This window comes from Capra hircus, chromosome 3, assembly GCF_001704415.2.
Source record: "Capra hircus breed San Clemente chromosome 3, ASM170441v1, whole genome shotgun sequence".
Lineage (NCBI taxonomy): Eukaryota > Metazoa > Chordata > Mammalia > Artiodactyla > Bovidae > Capra > Capra hircus.
The window spans coordinates 34334833-34350312 of NC_030810.1; the positions used below are offsets into that span (position 1 = coordinate 34334833).

General features: G+C 41.8%; 1 protein-coding gene across 4 annotated transcripts in view; it reads left to right on the forward strand.

The window, feature by feature from the left end:
• FGGY (FGGY carbohydrate kinase domain containing) overlaps window positions 1-15480 on the forward strand; it is a 502898-nt gene that overhangs the window by 251387 nt on the left and 236031 nt on the right. For all 4 annotated transcript variants that reach the window (XM_013962793.2, XM_018044764.1, XM_013962794.2 and 1 more), the window contains exon 7: window positions 2669-2797. In XM_013962793.2, coding sequence (XP_013818247.2) covers window positions 2669-2797 — 129 coding nt within the window. The remainder of the gene's footprint in view (window positions 1-2668; window positions 2798-15480) is intronic.

Genomic DNA, 15480 nt, shown 5'->3' on the forward strand with positions numbered 1-15480 from the left:
GGACAAATTAGAATAGTACTTACATAGGGAATGTTCCCACAGTAACATAGGGTTTCTGTGACAATGAAGTGAGAAAATGTGTGATATATCGTTAGGATGGTCCCCAGCATAGAAGTGCTCAGTGAATGGGAATGCTCTTTGGTATGTACTGGATAGTAGACAGAGTGACATGATCTAGACAGTGTCCAGAGCCAGACTGTCCACACCCAAGGGTGTTACTTTCCTCCAAATTCCTGCTGGCTGTGCATTCAAAGCAGACTAGAGATTCTCTGGGCCCCCCACCCCATCATTTGAGTATCTGGACCTTATCCTCCAGTCCAGTGCTGTCCAATAGAAATATAATGTGAAAGTGAAGTCGCTCAGTCATGTCTGACTCTTTGTGAGCCCTGGGCTATAGCCCACCAGGCTCCTCCGTCCATGGGATTCTCCAGGCAAGAGTACTGGAGTGGGTTGCCATTTCCTTCTCTAGGGGATCTTCCCAACCTGGGGATCGAACCAAGTCTCCTGCATTGCAAGCAGATGCTTTAACCTCTGAGCCACCAGGGAAGTGCAATATAATGTGAGCCACATATGAAATAAAAAATGTACATGTAATTTAAAAAATTAATACTTATTATTATTTTTTACTTTGGGCTGAGCTGTGTCTTCGTTGATGTGTGGGCTTTTCTCTAGTTGTGGCAAGTTGGGGCTACTCTCTCGCTGTGGTGCATGGGCGTCTCATTGCAGTGACTTCTCCTGTTGAAGAGCACAGGCTCTAGGGCATGAGGGCTTTAGTAGTTGTGACACATGAGCTTAGTAGCTGCAGCACGCAGGCTCTAGAGCACAGGTTCAACAGTTGTGGCACACGGACCTAGTTGCTCTGAGGCATATGGCATCCCCCCGATCAGGGATGGAACCCACGTCCCCTGCATTAGCAGGTGGATTCTTTACCTCTGAGCCTCTAAGGAAGCCCTGAAATTTAACATTTTCCAATAGCCACTTTAAAGTAAAAAGACATAGGTGAGATTAATTTTAATAAGTTTTATTTTACCTACCATATCCAAAGTGTCATTTTAATATATAATTGATCTAAAAATTATTAATGAGATATTTTACGTTCATTTCCTCATACAAAATCTTTGACATCTAATGTGTATTTTCTACTTAGTTCCTCCCAATTCAGACTCTAAATTTTCACTGTGAATACTTGATTTAGATTTCTTGAATTAATGTTGAAAAATCAATTTTGCTAGTTGTTCCAAAAGTACTTAAAAGTTTTTCAGTAATTGAATTGAGTATCAGTTTTGAAATTAAAATGGAAATTAATTCAGATGAAATTAATGTAGCACCTTAGTTACTCCAGCCACATTTCAGAAGTTCCACCCACATATGCCTAATGGCTCCCATACTAGACGGTGAAGCTGTAGAGGCCATGCAGTGGGTTCAGTCTTCTCCTGCTTTCTTTTCTTAGCTAAACTTTTTCCAAATTGGAGAAAATTTGAAAAATGGATACAAAATGGTATTGTAGAGGTGGTTTGTTTTTGGTTACAGGAGATTGGTGAGCCATTCACCTTCTGCCTCCCTCTAATTCCCACTCTTACATCTGTCCTCAGGAGTCCTGAAGCGCCTCTGTTCATCCCTGGAACTCCATGAAACAGTTAACAAGTGGTGGGAATCTTAGCACTGAGCAAATGGCACCCGTTCAGAATCTTAGAGCCTTGAAGCTCAGAAAGATCTAGCATATATAGAAGTCCAGCTCCATACCCTCCTTATTTTACAGAAATAGTTACTATAAATTCTTTGGCAGAACAGGGGTTGTGGGAGGCAGGGGGCACTCAGCCTCTGCTAAACACCTGGGAGCAGGTGGATCACTTCATTCTCTTCTGCCTTGCATGGTTGTCTGTGTCCTGATCTCTTCTCCCTAACTAGGTTGGGGTTAAGGACTGTCTTTTACTGTGCTGTGGCGCCTACACAAAGCAAGACAATCAATAAATTCTTAACTGAAGGCCTGGCTGACTGCAGGAATTCAAGGTCACTTGAAATATCAGGGTCAGTGCATTGCACAACTCCAAAGAACACCATTCAAACTGTATTCTGATTGTGCAAGTAGCAGCCTTGTGAAGTCTGCAAGGTTTAAGCTGGGCTCTCATTCCCAACCGAGATGAACTTCTAAGAAATTCTTTATTGGAACAAAATAATTTCCTTCCTTATCTTCTGACAGGAAGCAACTACATAAGTAAATTTTCTTAACTTCTTGGAAATATACATTAATCAGGGAGTATGTATGGATATGAGATTGTGTGGTGTGTGAATAACATGCTGGTAGGGCTGCTCTGTTACGAAGCACGTTTGGAACAGTTTGACCATTTCAACCTTGTCTCCAAGTGGCCACTGTATTTGTATCTTTTGAAATTTCCCATGAATGGAATCTTTCTCTGATTTGAAAGATGCCTTAGAGCTCTTGGCTTTGTAAAGCGCTCTAGAGCATGACCTTTGGGAACCAAGCTCATACACCTAAGTCACCAAATGAGCACAAGGACTCTTTGTAGCTGCATGGTTTCTATCTTCATGAAGTTGAGAAAAGGCAGAGGAGAGGGGAGGGGTCCAAGAGGTTCTCTTAAGAAAACTCTCTCTTTGCCTTTGTGTTTTTCAAGCTGACAGGTGTTTATTTTTTCTCCTGTCTACCCAGGAAACCAAGTGCTGCCTCCTGGAGCTTCTCTTGGAAGTGGGCTCACACCAGAGGCAGCAAAGGACCTTGGCCTTCCTCCTGGAATTGCAGTGGCAGCCTCACTAATTGATGCTCACGCAGGAGGACTAGGTAATGTCTTTCTCCGTGTCACCACTAGCACTACGTTCCGTCACTCTCTAGGATCGAACACACTGCTTTTCTATTTTTAAAGCAAAGATTGAGAGCTAGTGATTCTAGTTAGAGAAGAAAGCCTTTTTACACTTAAGCATATGTATGGAATTATAGAACTTTTCATCAACTGTATAATTCATTTATAATTTTATCAGTTTACCCATACAAACTAATAGAAAAATGATATAAATAAATACCTGGATGGTTCTTTGGTTTACTGAAAACTTGATAAAGATATGTTAACTTCCAACTAGCATGTATGACAATGGTGTACTTAGCTGTACTACATTTTTCTACACATACTCCAAAGCCCTTGCAAGTCTAATTTTATTTTTGTAATATATTTGGCTTATATCGCATGTCCAGTTACTTGGGTATATTCCTGATTTAATCTTTTAAGTAAATCTACAACCTGGCATGCTTGTATTCATTTATTCATTCATCAAAGAACCAGTGAACACTTGTGTCCCAAGCATGGTGCTAGGAAACAATGAATTAAGAAAAAACAAAACACAAGGTTTCATCCGCCAGTGAAAGGCAGACAATGAGGCAAAGTTTACCGTAAAGTGTGATGACTCTCTCCTCTTCTTCATTCTCATTGCAGTTTTTTTTTTTTTAGGGGGGAGTGGATTTTTCATAGTCTCAATATTTCTTACTTCAACTATAGACAAACTTTTTTTTTCCCCTAGCCTTTCTTTCTAACAGTGTTTCTTTTTAAATTATGGTTCAAACTTCTTAAGATCAATTTAGGAGATCATGACCATTAGATTTTCAGAACAGAATGGACTGACCAGAGGAGAGCTTTTTTTGTAGAACATACATTTCCACTGCAGTTTTATGTATCTGCATGTGTATACTGCTCCATAATGAAAGTGAATTTCTTACTATAGATTACCATAAAAAAACTTTGAAAAATATTTTAGTCCATACTTCATATTACAGTCAAATTTATCTATCAAATGCTTACATCAAACTGCACTCACAGACCTCTGTCTTTGCATTTTTATTTCTATGTCTTTGCACATGTGTTTCTCTGCCTGGGGATGACTCATCCTCCACTTTGCCACTAGCTAACTTCTGCTCTAAGTTGAAGACCATCTTAGATGCTTTATCCTCTGTGTAGCCTCCCATGGACGACGCTTCCATTTATATCTAAATTCCCTAAGCTGTCTTTCTTTCATCGCTTTTACCTACCACTATGGAAGAAGTGATTGTGTTGTAATTGCTGTTTTATCTGCTTGTCTTTCCCACTAGACTGTAAACTCCTTGAAGGCATGGGCATTGTATTATTCATCCTGTATAGCCTATGCTCAGCCCTGTTTCTGGTTCTCACTGGTGCTTGATAAATTTAATAAATGAATATAGTTCCATTAGGTCAAGAATAAGATAAAAATGGTCCTAAACTGTAGAGTGAAAGTTAATGTTTCCTTACACAGCAGATTATTAAGCAATGTCCAGTCTTCCACATGGTCTCTGGAGTTTCAGAGCAGAAGAGGTATCTGCAAAAATGCCTGTTTTATTTATCTTGATGTGTTCCGCATTCAACACAGTGCCTGAGAAATAGTAACAAGCCAATAATGCATGTGCATTGGACAATATTGATTATAGGCAAGGGTGTTTCCTTCCCTTTTTAATGTGGGCCATGTGCTCTTTTGATTGGAATGTCATAATTTTGTTTTCTAAGAACAGACACAAAGAAAACTTGTGGTCTAGACAGACATAGAGTGTTCCTATATCCTGGTAATCCCTACCTCTCATGTCCTGCTTGAGGCAAGGGAAGCCTCCTCCATCAAGCTTTTTCAGTTATCTTGGGGCAACAATCTCAGTCATCCGCCTGCACCCCAGGAGACAAGGACTTGACTTGGACCACCACATGCTGAAAGAAAAAGGGCTACGCTTGGTAACATTCAGAACTCTGGTTCCCTTGTCAGTTTTCCAGACCTCTCTAAGGAACAAACCCAAACCTGCCTTCTCACTTCTGCCCAGGGCTCACTGTACTCTTTAGGAGAGGAAGCTGTGTCCTGTGTGGTACCTTGGTACTTGAAGACACTCAAAGAGTCTAAGTTGACCTGCACGGAGAGGATTCTGGGCCATGAAATGAGCACCCACACATTTTCCTAAACCAGAGATAGTCAGTGGCAGAAATTTTACCCTTAGAAGCTTTCATTTTGGTTGCTCAGTCGTGTCTGACACTTTGCAACCCCATGGACTGCAGAATACCAGGCCTACCTGTCCATCACCAATGCCTGGAGCTTACTCAAATTCATGTCCATCAAATTGGTGGTGCCATCCCACCATCTCATCCTCTGTTATCCCCTTGCCCTCCCGCCTTCAATCTTTCCCAGCATCAAGGTCTTTTCAAATGAGTCAGTTCTTTGTATCAGGTGACCAAAGTTTTGGAGTTTCAGCTTCACCATGGTCCTTCCATTGAATATTCAGTCGGAACTGATTTACTTTAAGATTGACTGGTTGGATCTCCTTGCCGTCCAAGGGACTCTCAAGAGTCTTCTCCAACACCACAGTTCAAAAGCATCAGTTCTTCGGTGCTCAGCTTTCTTTATAGTCTCTAAGACTAGACATTGCTTAATAATCTGCTGTGTAAGGAAACGTTAACTTTCACTCTACAGTTTAGGACCATTTTTATCTTATTCTTGACCTAATGGGACTATATTCATTTAATAAATTTATTAAGCACCTGTGAGAACCAGAAACAGGGCTGAGCATAGGTTATACAGGATGAATAATACAATGCCCATTTATAGTCCCAACTCTCACATTTCACATCCATACTACTGGAAAAACCATAGCTGTGACTAGACAGATCTTTGTTGGCAAAGTAATGTCTCTGTTTTTTAATGTGCTGTCTAGGTTAGTCTTCGCTTTTCATCCAGGGAGCAAGCATCTTTTAATTTTATGGCTGCAGTCACCATCTACAGTGATTCTTGAGCCCCCAAAAATAAAGTCTGTCACTATTTCCATTGTTTCCCCATCTATTTGCCATGAAGTGATGGGACTAGATGCCATGATCTTAGTTTCCTGAATGTTGAGTTTTAAGCCAGCTTTTTCACTCCTCTCTTTCTCTTTCATCAAGAGGCTCTTTAGTTCTTCTTCACTTTCTGCTATAAGAGCGGTGTAATCTGCATATTTGACGTTGTTGATATTTCTCCTGGCAATCCTGTTTCCAGCTTGTGCTTCATTCAGCCCAGCATTTCGCATGATGTGCTCTGCATATAAGTTAAATAAGCAGGGTGACAACATACAGCCTTGACATACTCCTTTCCCAATTTGGAACCAGTCTGTTGTTCCATGTCCAGTTCTTACTGTTGCTTCTTACCTGCATACAGATTTCGCAAGAGACAGGTCAGATGGTCTGGTATTCCCATCTCTTAAAGAATTTTCCACAGTTTGTTGTGATCCACACAGTCAAAGGGTTTGGCATAGTCAATAAAGCAGAAGTATATGTTTTTCTGGAACTCTGTTGCTTTTTCAGTGATCCAATGGATGTTGGCAATTTGATCTCTGGTTCCTCTGCCTTTTCTAAAAGCAGCTTGAACATCTGAAGGTTCATGGTTCATGTACTGTTGAAACCTGGCTTGGAAAATTTTGAGCATGTGAGATGAGTGCAATCGTGTGGTAGCTGGACCATTCTTTGGCATTGCCTTTCTCTGGGATTGGAATGAAAACTGACCTTTTCCAGTCCTGTGGCCACTGCTGCGTTTTCCAAATCTGCTGTCATATTGAGTGCAGCACTTTCACGGCATCATCTTTTAGGATTCGAAATAGCTCAACTGGAATTCCATCACCTCCACTAGCTTTGTTCGTAGTGATGCTTCCTAAGGCCCAGTTGACTTCACGTTCCAGGATGTCTGGCTCTAGGTGAGTGATCGTACCATCGTGGTTCTCAGGGTCATGAAGATCTTTTTTGTATAGTTCTTCTGTGTCTTCTTGCCACCTCTTCTTAATATCTTCTGCTTCTGTTAAGTCCATACCATTTCTGTCCTTTATTGTGGCCATCTTTGCATGAAATGTTCCCTTGGTATCTCTAATTTTCTTGAAGAGATCTCTAGTGTTTCCCATTCTATTTCTACTTCTTTGTATTGATCACTGAGGAAGGCATTCTTATCTCTGCTTGCTATTCTTTGGAACTCTATACTCAAATGTGTCTAAACTTTGCCTTTAGCTTCTCTTCTTTTCTCAGCTATTTATTTAGAAGCTCTGGCTCAATGTTTTTGTTGCTTTTAAAACACAAATGCACTTACGTTAATGTTTCCCCCTTTCTTTTCCAAAAGTAAGTTTTTTAAGCAGAAGGAGAGGACAGGACCTTGGATTCCTAAAGGGTTAAGCTTAGGGGCCAGAAGTGGCTAAGGAGGGCCTAGGAAGGTGACGTATTTAGCAGTTTTGACCAAGTTTTATCCTTCTTCTACCTCCATCTCTTCTCTTCACCTCATAGCCAGTTAAGAGTTAGAATGTCTCGGAAAGAAAGGAAGCCTGGGAGCAAATATTCCCTCTTGTTTCCCAGCCTGGTCCTTTCAGGATGGGAGGAGAAGAGAGGCTCAAACATCTTAAAAAGTCATTCACCCATCCAAGCATGTAGTTACTAAGGATATATATTGAAAGCTTGCAAACCTGGTACTTACTGGAGAAGGAAGTGGTGATGCACTCCTGTATTCTTGCCTAAAGAATTGCACGGATAGAGGAGCCTGTTGCGCTGCCGTCCATGGGGTCGCAAAGAGTTGGACACAACTGAGTGACTGAACAACAGCTGGTCCAGGCACTGGAGATTACAGCAGTGAACCAAGCAGCCAATGTCCCAAACCTTTTAGTTATTCTCACCTGGCCTGCATGTTTGTGACTTAACAGTATTGGTGTGAGACAACCATCCCCTGAGATGTATTGTGATACTGTAATCAGGGCTCTGAACACGGAGTTTGAAGATCTGGATTTAAATGTTTATATTCTCTCTACCTGTGTACCTTGGGTCAAATATCATACCTCTTCATATTTCTGAATTTCCCTTCAGACAGTAGGAGATAGCAATACTCTCCTCATAGATATGTTAGGATGTACACAAGAAGAGCATCTGGCTTAGCATCTGGCACATAGCAGGCATGCAGTAAGGAGGTATCTTCCCTTGATTTTTCTCACTCTGGAATCACAATGCCTGACACAAAGTAGGAGCCTTATTAAGGGAAGTTCTCTTAGTTATTATCCAGGAGAATTATCTTCCCTTTGCATAGGCAGTTGGAGAAGAACCCCACCCAGGCTTCTGGACATCATCTACCTTCCTTGAATCTCTACCCTATATTTCCTTCCCCAAAACTTTCATGGAATGCAGGGTTTCCTACTTTAAGATTCTGTTTAGGTTGAGGTCAGAAAAACCTCAAGATCTGATTAGATGAACTCCATGCTGAGAGATTGCCAAGAGTCAGGTTAAGAAGCTGGCTTTGGAATTGGATCTCATCCAGGCCTCACACAAGCCCCGAACAATTACGGTTCCTTCAAGTGCTGACCTGGTGTGACCTGCCGCAGATCCCACATTCTGACTGGCAGAAGGAGTCAACATTCTGCTTTGGAGAAAGCCTCCTGGACTCTCAGTCTCCGGGGAAGCCTGGGAACAGGAGGATAAAGATCAAAGAAGCAAGTGCCACTCAACTCCTGCTTTTTCCAGTTCTGGAAGAAGAGGAGGAAGGACTTGGTGGGAATAAAAATCAAAGATAAAGGGACATTTCGTATTTAAGGTGCTGGTTAGTAAGTACTCCAGCAGACAGCCAGAAGATAGGAGTGATTTTGTTTGCTCTTTGTGGGGGTGGTTCTGGCCAGGGCTCCTGCTGCTGATATTTTTCTAGCTTACAAAAATAGTATTAACTTGGTTCCAGGTCTGTGCTTGGCTCTGGCAGCCCAGCTGTCCTGAAAGGCAATAACAACTTGATTCCTGTCTCTGGCCCTCTCCCCCTCAGTTTTTCTTCTCTACCAGTCCAACTTCTGATTGTCCTTCACATCTTGAAATCAGGCCATCTCCTCAGGTGGGCTTCGTGACTCCCCTAAGCTGACTTAAGGGGTCTTCTCTCAGTCCCATGATGTCTGAGACTTGCCTCCATTACTGTACACATCGCCCAGGTTTGTGTGTGATGTCTCGTTTGTCTCATTTTCGAGTTTGTGGACTCTTTGAAAGTAAGCCCTGTGCCGTTTCATTCTTATATTCCAGCAACCAGCACAGTGCTTTGCATGTAGAGGATGGTTAACAACGTGCATATTTAGTGATGAGTCGGACACGACTGAACGACTTCACTTTCACTTTTCACTTTCATGCACTGGAGAAGGAAATGGCAACCCACTCCAGTGTGCTTGCCTGGAGAATCCCAGAGACGGGGGAGCCTGGTGGGCTGCCGTCTATGGGGTCACACAGAGTCATACACGACTTAAGCGGCTTAGCAGCAAAGTGAGTGAATGGCATCCCCTCCATGAGGGATGGATACTCCGCTGAGAAGTAGGGTAAGCTCCCATTACAGAGGAAACTGTCCCTGTGCAGTAGGTGTACCTGGCTCAAATCTGCACAAGGCAAAAGGGTTGTGTTGAGCACTCCCTGATCCGGTCTGGGATGTCTTGAAACTCGTGTCCTTTGTGCTCCCTCACATTAGCAGGTGTTGTCCGGGAGCAAACGTAGTGCCTTGGTTTGGCATCACTCTGATTCCAGATACTGGTTTCTTTGCCAGATATTGATTTGATTTAAATTGCTCATCTGGGCCAGATGTTGAGTTGGCTTAAATCTCTCAAGTTGCAGAATCAAACCAAAATGCAAATTTTTCATTTCTCCCTCTCCTCCCATCCCTTCCCCTCTGCTTTCCACTTCCTTCCTTCCTGTCTTTTTGCAGAAGAATTGGTTTAGCCCATCTTGTGAAAAGAACTTCTGGTTCAGTGCTCTCTTAGAGAAAACCATGCTTTATTCCAGTGAGCAATAAAACTTGCAACTTTACATCTCACCATTGTCAGTACTCTAGAAGCCATACTGATTCTCAGAGCAGCTTTATACACACTATTATTTTGTTTCCTTTATTAAATAAAACAATGAAGCTCACAAAGACTACCTCATATACCTAAAGTCACATGGTTAACAAGTGGTAAATTCATGATTTAAACCCACGCTATTTGATTCCACACTTCTAATCACTGTGCCTTATGGAATGCATATTTGTTACAGTATGATCCAGCCTAGGCTTGCATTTGCCCTCAACTATGCTCCAATATAAAACATAAAGTTAAAAAATAGCACATGAGAAAGTAGCAAGTATCAAAAAAAGAAACTATTATGATAAATATTTATTGATGACTCACTCTACTAGTTGATCGGGGTTTAAGGTAAATATGAGAGAGAATTAAACTTCTGGGTACTTGTATCTACTAGTAGTGAAAATAAACATTAAATACACAACACAATTATACATTCCAAGTATATAAGGCTTTGTGAAAATATAGAATGGGCCCAAAATTGAGACTTGAAGAATTGTGAAAGAATTCTTAGAGCAAATGATGTCTGTAATGTAATTGCAACATTTCCTGCCCTATAATTTCTTCTCAGGCTTCCCAGGTGGAGCTAATGAAAAAGAACCTGCCTGTCAATTCAGGAGACATAAGAGATGCATGTTCAATCCTTGGGTCGGGAACATCCCCTGGAGAAGGAAATGGCAACCCACTCCAGTATTGTTGCCTGAAGAATCCCATGGACAGAGGAGCCAAGCAGGCTATAGTCCTTAGGTCGCTGAAGTGACTTAGGACACAATTGCTTCTTGATAAAATGCAATTTATTTAGTTGTTGAAACTTTCAAACTTCAATGAGGCTTTATTCCTAAAAACAACGACAACAACATCACTAGTAAAACAAGAACCACTGCTCTTATTGGTACCACTGTTACTGTGACTGTTTCTTACTTGCCTTCCATGTGCCAAGTGCTGTGGCTAACACTTCACATACTTCATCTGTTGCTTCTCATGATGATCCTACAAGGCAGAAGTTATTTCCTGTTCTATACATGAGGAAACTGAAGGCAGAAAGAGTAACATTTCCACCATCACAAAGCCAGTATCATGGCAAGAAGTGGACCTGAGACTGACTTCAAAGCTCATGATCTTTTTCTTTATTTCAGTGGTTCTCAACCAGGGGTGATTTAACTCTTCAGCCCCACTCCCATGGGACATTTGGCCATATCTTGAGACATATTTTTGATTGTCATTTGGAAAAGAGGAACTGGTATGGCATGGTAGAGGCCAAGAATACTGCTAAGTGCCCTACAGCACTCAGGACAGCCCCACAATGGAAAGTTATCCAGCCTCAAATGTCAGTAGTGCTGGGGATGAGGAATCCTACTCTTAACTGAAACCCTCTGAATGATATTATTTCCCTTCATCAATTCAGGTGGTTTTTTGTTTCTTTGTAGAAACCAGGAAGCAGCCCCAGTTAACTGTCTTAATGATATGTGAGTCCTTCGTCAAGATGTTCTTTCTGAAATTAACTCTTCAATGAAACTAGTTGTGAGATAAGAAACTGAAGACTTCTGCATAGGGAGTATAAGATGATTCCTGCCCCTTCTGTCTTACCCAAAGTCTAACACTAGACCGCTTGTCCTCCTTTCAACGCATCAGATACACTCGCCCTCTGGCCTTTGCTTGCGCTGTATGCTCGGTATGGGGTGCTCCCCTCCTCCCCACTTCCACAGTCCTACTCATACATGAGAAATCAGGCTAAATGTCACTTCCACAGTGGAGATGTCTCCAAACTTAACCTCATTCTTAGAAACTAAGAATCACTCCCTCCTTGTATTTCTGTCGCACTTTCACCTTTTTCGCTTTTCACACCATGTCATGTTTTTCTACCCATCATTCAGCATAGAACCCATAGAGGCAGTCCTCCAGGTATCAGTGAGTTAATTAAGATAGTAAAAGTGAGAGGATTTTGAAAGATCCAAAGCAAGAATTGGTAAATCCAGGTACGGGAGCATTTCGAAAAATGTAGATACTTACGGCCTGCCCACCAAGGATCCTGAGTCTGAGTGTATGAGGTGGGTCCAGAAAACGATTATGGGATGGAAGGTGTCACCTGGGGCCCAGGGGAGAAGGCCTGCAGGACAGGTTGGCATCGAGTACACAGGTGAGAAGCAGAAAGGATGTGCAACTTTCAGGTGGACAGATCCGACCAAAGCAGAATGGTGCTAAGAAGGAGCCAGGCCTAGACTTGGATCAAGAGCTGGAGGCAGGAAGGAGTGTATCCGGCAAGGAAGCAAAGGTGGATCCAAAGAGGCAGACTTTCTGTGAGGAATGGAGGGGATTAGAAGAGCAGATAAAGCCTTGCTGGCTAATCTAGAAGGAGAAAAGCAGTGTCAGTACCCAAACAGATAGAGTGAGGGTGACTGTGGGAGTTACTGGATGTGAATCAGAAGGGGGAGGAGGAGTTTGTGTGTTTTTTAAGACTATTGTTTTAGGATGAGGTTTGGTTTAATGAGAACCACTGCTGCCTGATACCAGAGCAGCTGCGTGAGACTTATTGAGGGACAGAGAGGGGAAAAGGGGGTGGGCAAGACAGCCTTGAGTTTCCTGCCCCCGAGGCCCCAGGGCTTTCCTGGAACACTGTGCTTCTCTGAATTGTAAGGGAAGGGCCATAGCTGAGAGACCAGTGTTTTCTGTGGCCAGAAATCTGGGAGGAATGTGGGCCCATGGGGCTGCAGCCAGCTCCCGTGCCCTACCCTTCTCTACTGCACAACCCAGGATATACAGCCATGAGCCTACCCTGAAAAGGTTGTTTCTTTATTTGATACACATGCTGCTGTTTGGATAATGAGTGATCATAGGCTTCGGAACTAAAAGTTTGCTCAAAGACTTTCTATATCAAATTCTTCAATATGAAAATGAGAAAACCAAAGCCCAGAAAAACAGTGAATCATCAGGGTTGCCCCTCACATTACCATCAGAGTTGGAGTTAGAAACAGCCTCCTAATTCATTGGTCAGGGGCCCTGCCCCCATTCTACCACACTGTCTCCATATTAGGAAGAGGAAATGGTTTGGGGTATCTGGGAAACTTATCAGTTGTAGAAAATAGGAGGTGAGAAGCAGGTATACTCACACAGGTGCTTACATGAGTATATGTATATGCAGCTGTGTGCACTGCATGTACGTGTGTGTGTGCCAATAAATCCCTGCATGTGCATATACGTTGTTACTTCATTCTACACATCATATCCCGTTTAAAGACTATAATTAGGATCCTAGGTGGCCATCAAATAGGTAAACTAGTTGTTCTAAGCCACACATGAGCAAGTCTCTTCCATTTTGTTATCACAGTCTCCCTTAAAAGCTGGTAGTAATAAAAGCACCTGGCACTCAGGGTCCTTCTGGGAAGCTCAAAGCAGTAATTTTTTGTTTCATTCTGTGCACAACTTTGTGCTGGGCACTTAAATAGTCAGTGTCATCAACTCACAGCTATGCTGGGACATACCATTGTTTTCTGTATTTGACATACAAGGATATCAAGGTTTAAAAACTTGCTCAGCATGGCATTTCGATAAATGATAAAGTTGGGCCCTAGGTCCAAGTCTTTCTAACTCCAGAGTCTATAAGCTTTCTCTTGCTTGCCCTGCAAGAATATTTATGTCTGTCTAGATATATCTGTGCCTTTACTTACATTAGCCTGCAGTTACACAAACATATGTCTATATGTAAAGCAGAAGATAGAGCTTCTATAATATTTAACATTCTTCCAGGTAGGTGTGTTTCTAAATCCATTTTATGGATGAGAGAATTGAGGCACAGAGTGGAGAAAGGACTTAATAAAATATAATTAAGCCAGCACAGATTTCTGGGTTCTCCCAGTTGTGGGGAATTAAGACCAGGCTTATTAACCAGGCTGGCTATTTTTTGACTGAATGCTGGAGAGATCAGTAATACTAAAGTTGATAAAATTTCATTGATTATTTTTTTTGATTAATACTGAAATGAATGTTGACACTAAACTTACTTGTGTAGTGACTTGCTGTTCTAACCACCATCATGGTATTTTTTTAAATTTAAATTTATTTATTTTAATTGGAGGCTAATTACTTTCCAATATTGTATTGGTTTTGCCATACATCAACATGACATCATGGTATTTTAACCTCCATAAATGGTTGAACAGATACTTCAGCAGGTAAAGGAATTTGCTTAGGGATACAGGGTGAGGAAGGATTGTATTCAAGAATATGATACTGATCTCTCTCCACTTGACTTTTTGTCTACTTTGGTGAAGACTTTTCATCAAACAATGGAGCAAGTGCTTCCTCCTAAATAGAGAGGAGTGTCTTGACTCAGTGTGAGTTCCTGGGCCTGGAGGCCATGATTTCAAGTAAATCTGTGACCAACTCATCAGCTTCAGAAATTTATCTGATATCCAGAGGGAATTTTTAACCAGGAGGCTCTACTTATTCTCTCCTGTATTAATATGTGACTGAAAACATGAGCTGTTGTTTTCCTTTGCTGAACTTGGGAACAAAAATAAAGACACAGAATAATGCGGTCCTAGGTTCTGACACCGCCACCACCTGTTAGGAAGACTTCCCACTCCAAGTTCAAAAGGCAGAAAGCTGCTGGAAAAGTGTTTGTTTGGGGGCCTGAGGTCTAAGATTGCGCTTGCGTCACTGACTGTGTGAGTAGGCTTACCCTACAGGTCCACTGTTTTTCATGGCACAGAAACTCAACACATGATGCTTCACATCCATATAATATCCCCAAGTGCTAATGTTTACTTTGGGACTCGCACATCCGCAGCTGTTGGTGGGAAAATGAACATCTCCAGTTATTGCTCAGTGGCGGCAGCCTCACATCTGAACTGCTGGCTGCTTCCTTATCATCTCTCCACGGGCCTGCTGAATTTCCTTGTTTTCAATTTTCTCTTAACTAAGCATTCACATGAGTCATAATAAAAGGCAAAGAGGAAAGAAAAAATTTTTTCCTACACTGGGAATCTTGAGGATCACCTCCTGGCACCAAGCAACCAGTATAGATGTCGACAGAAAATAAGGAAGAAATTTTTTTGCAATATGAAAAAATTGTATTAGTCTCTAGGAAGATCTTTTAGTAGCATCTCCCCCACCCACCTTGATAACTCTAATTTTATCATGTTCTGTGCTATGATTCTGATGTAAGAATTTGATTTCTAAAGACAATGAAAATGAAAACTCTTGAGGTAACACAAGGTAGCAATTAAGAACACATAACTGATTCAAATGAATCAGAAATGGTATGGACCTAACAGAAGCAGAAGATATTAAGAAGAGGTGGCAAGAAGACACAGAAGAACTGTACAAAACAGATCTTCACAACCCAGATAATCACAATGGTGTGATCACTCACCTAGAGCCAGACATCCTGGAATGCAAAGTCAAGTGGGCCTTAGAAAGCATCACTACCAACAAGGCTAGTAGAGGTGATGGAATTCCAGTTGAGCTATTTCAAATCCTGAAAGATGATGCTGTGAAAGTGCTGCACTCAATATGCCAGCAAATTTGGAAGACTCAGCAGTGGCCACAAGACTGGAAAAGGTCAGTTTTCATTCCAATCCCAAAGAAAGGCAATGCCAAAGAATGTTCAAACTACTGCACAATTGCACTCATCTCAC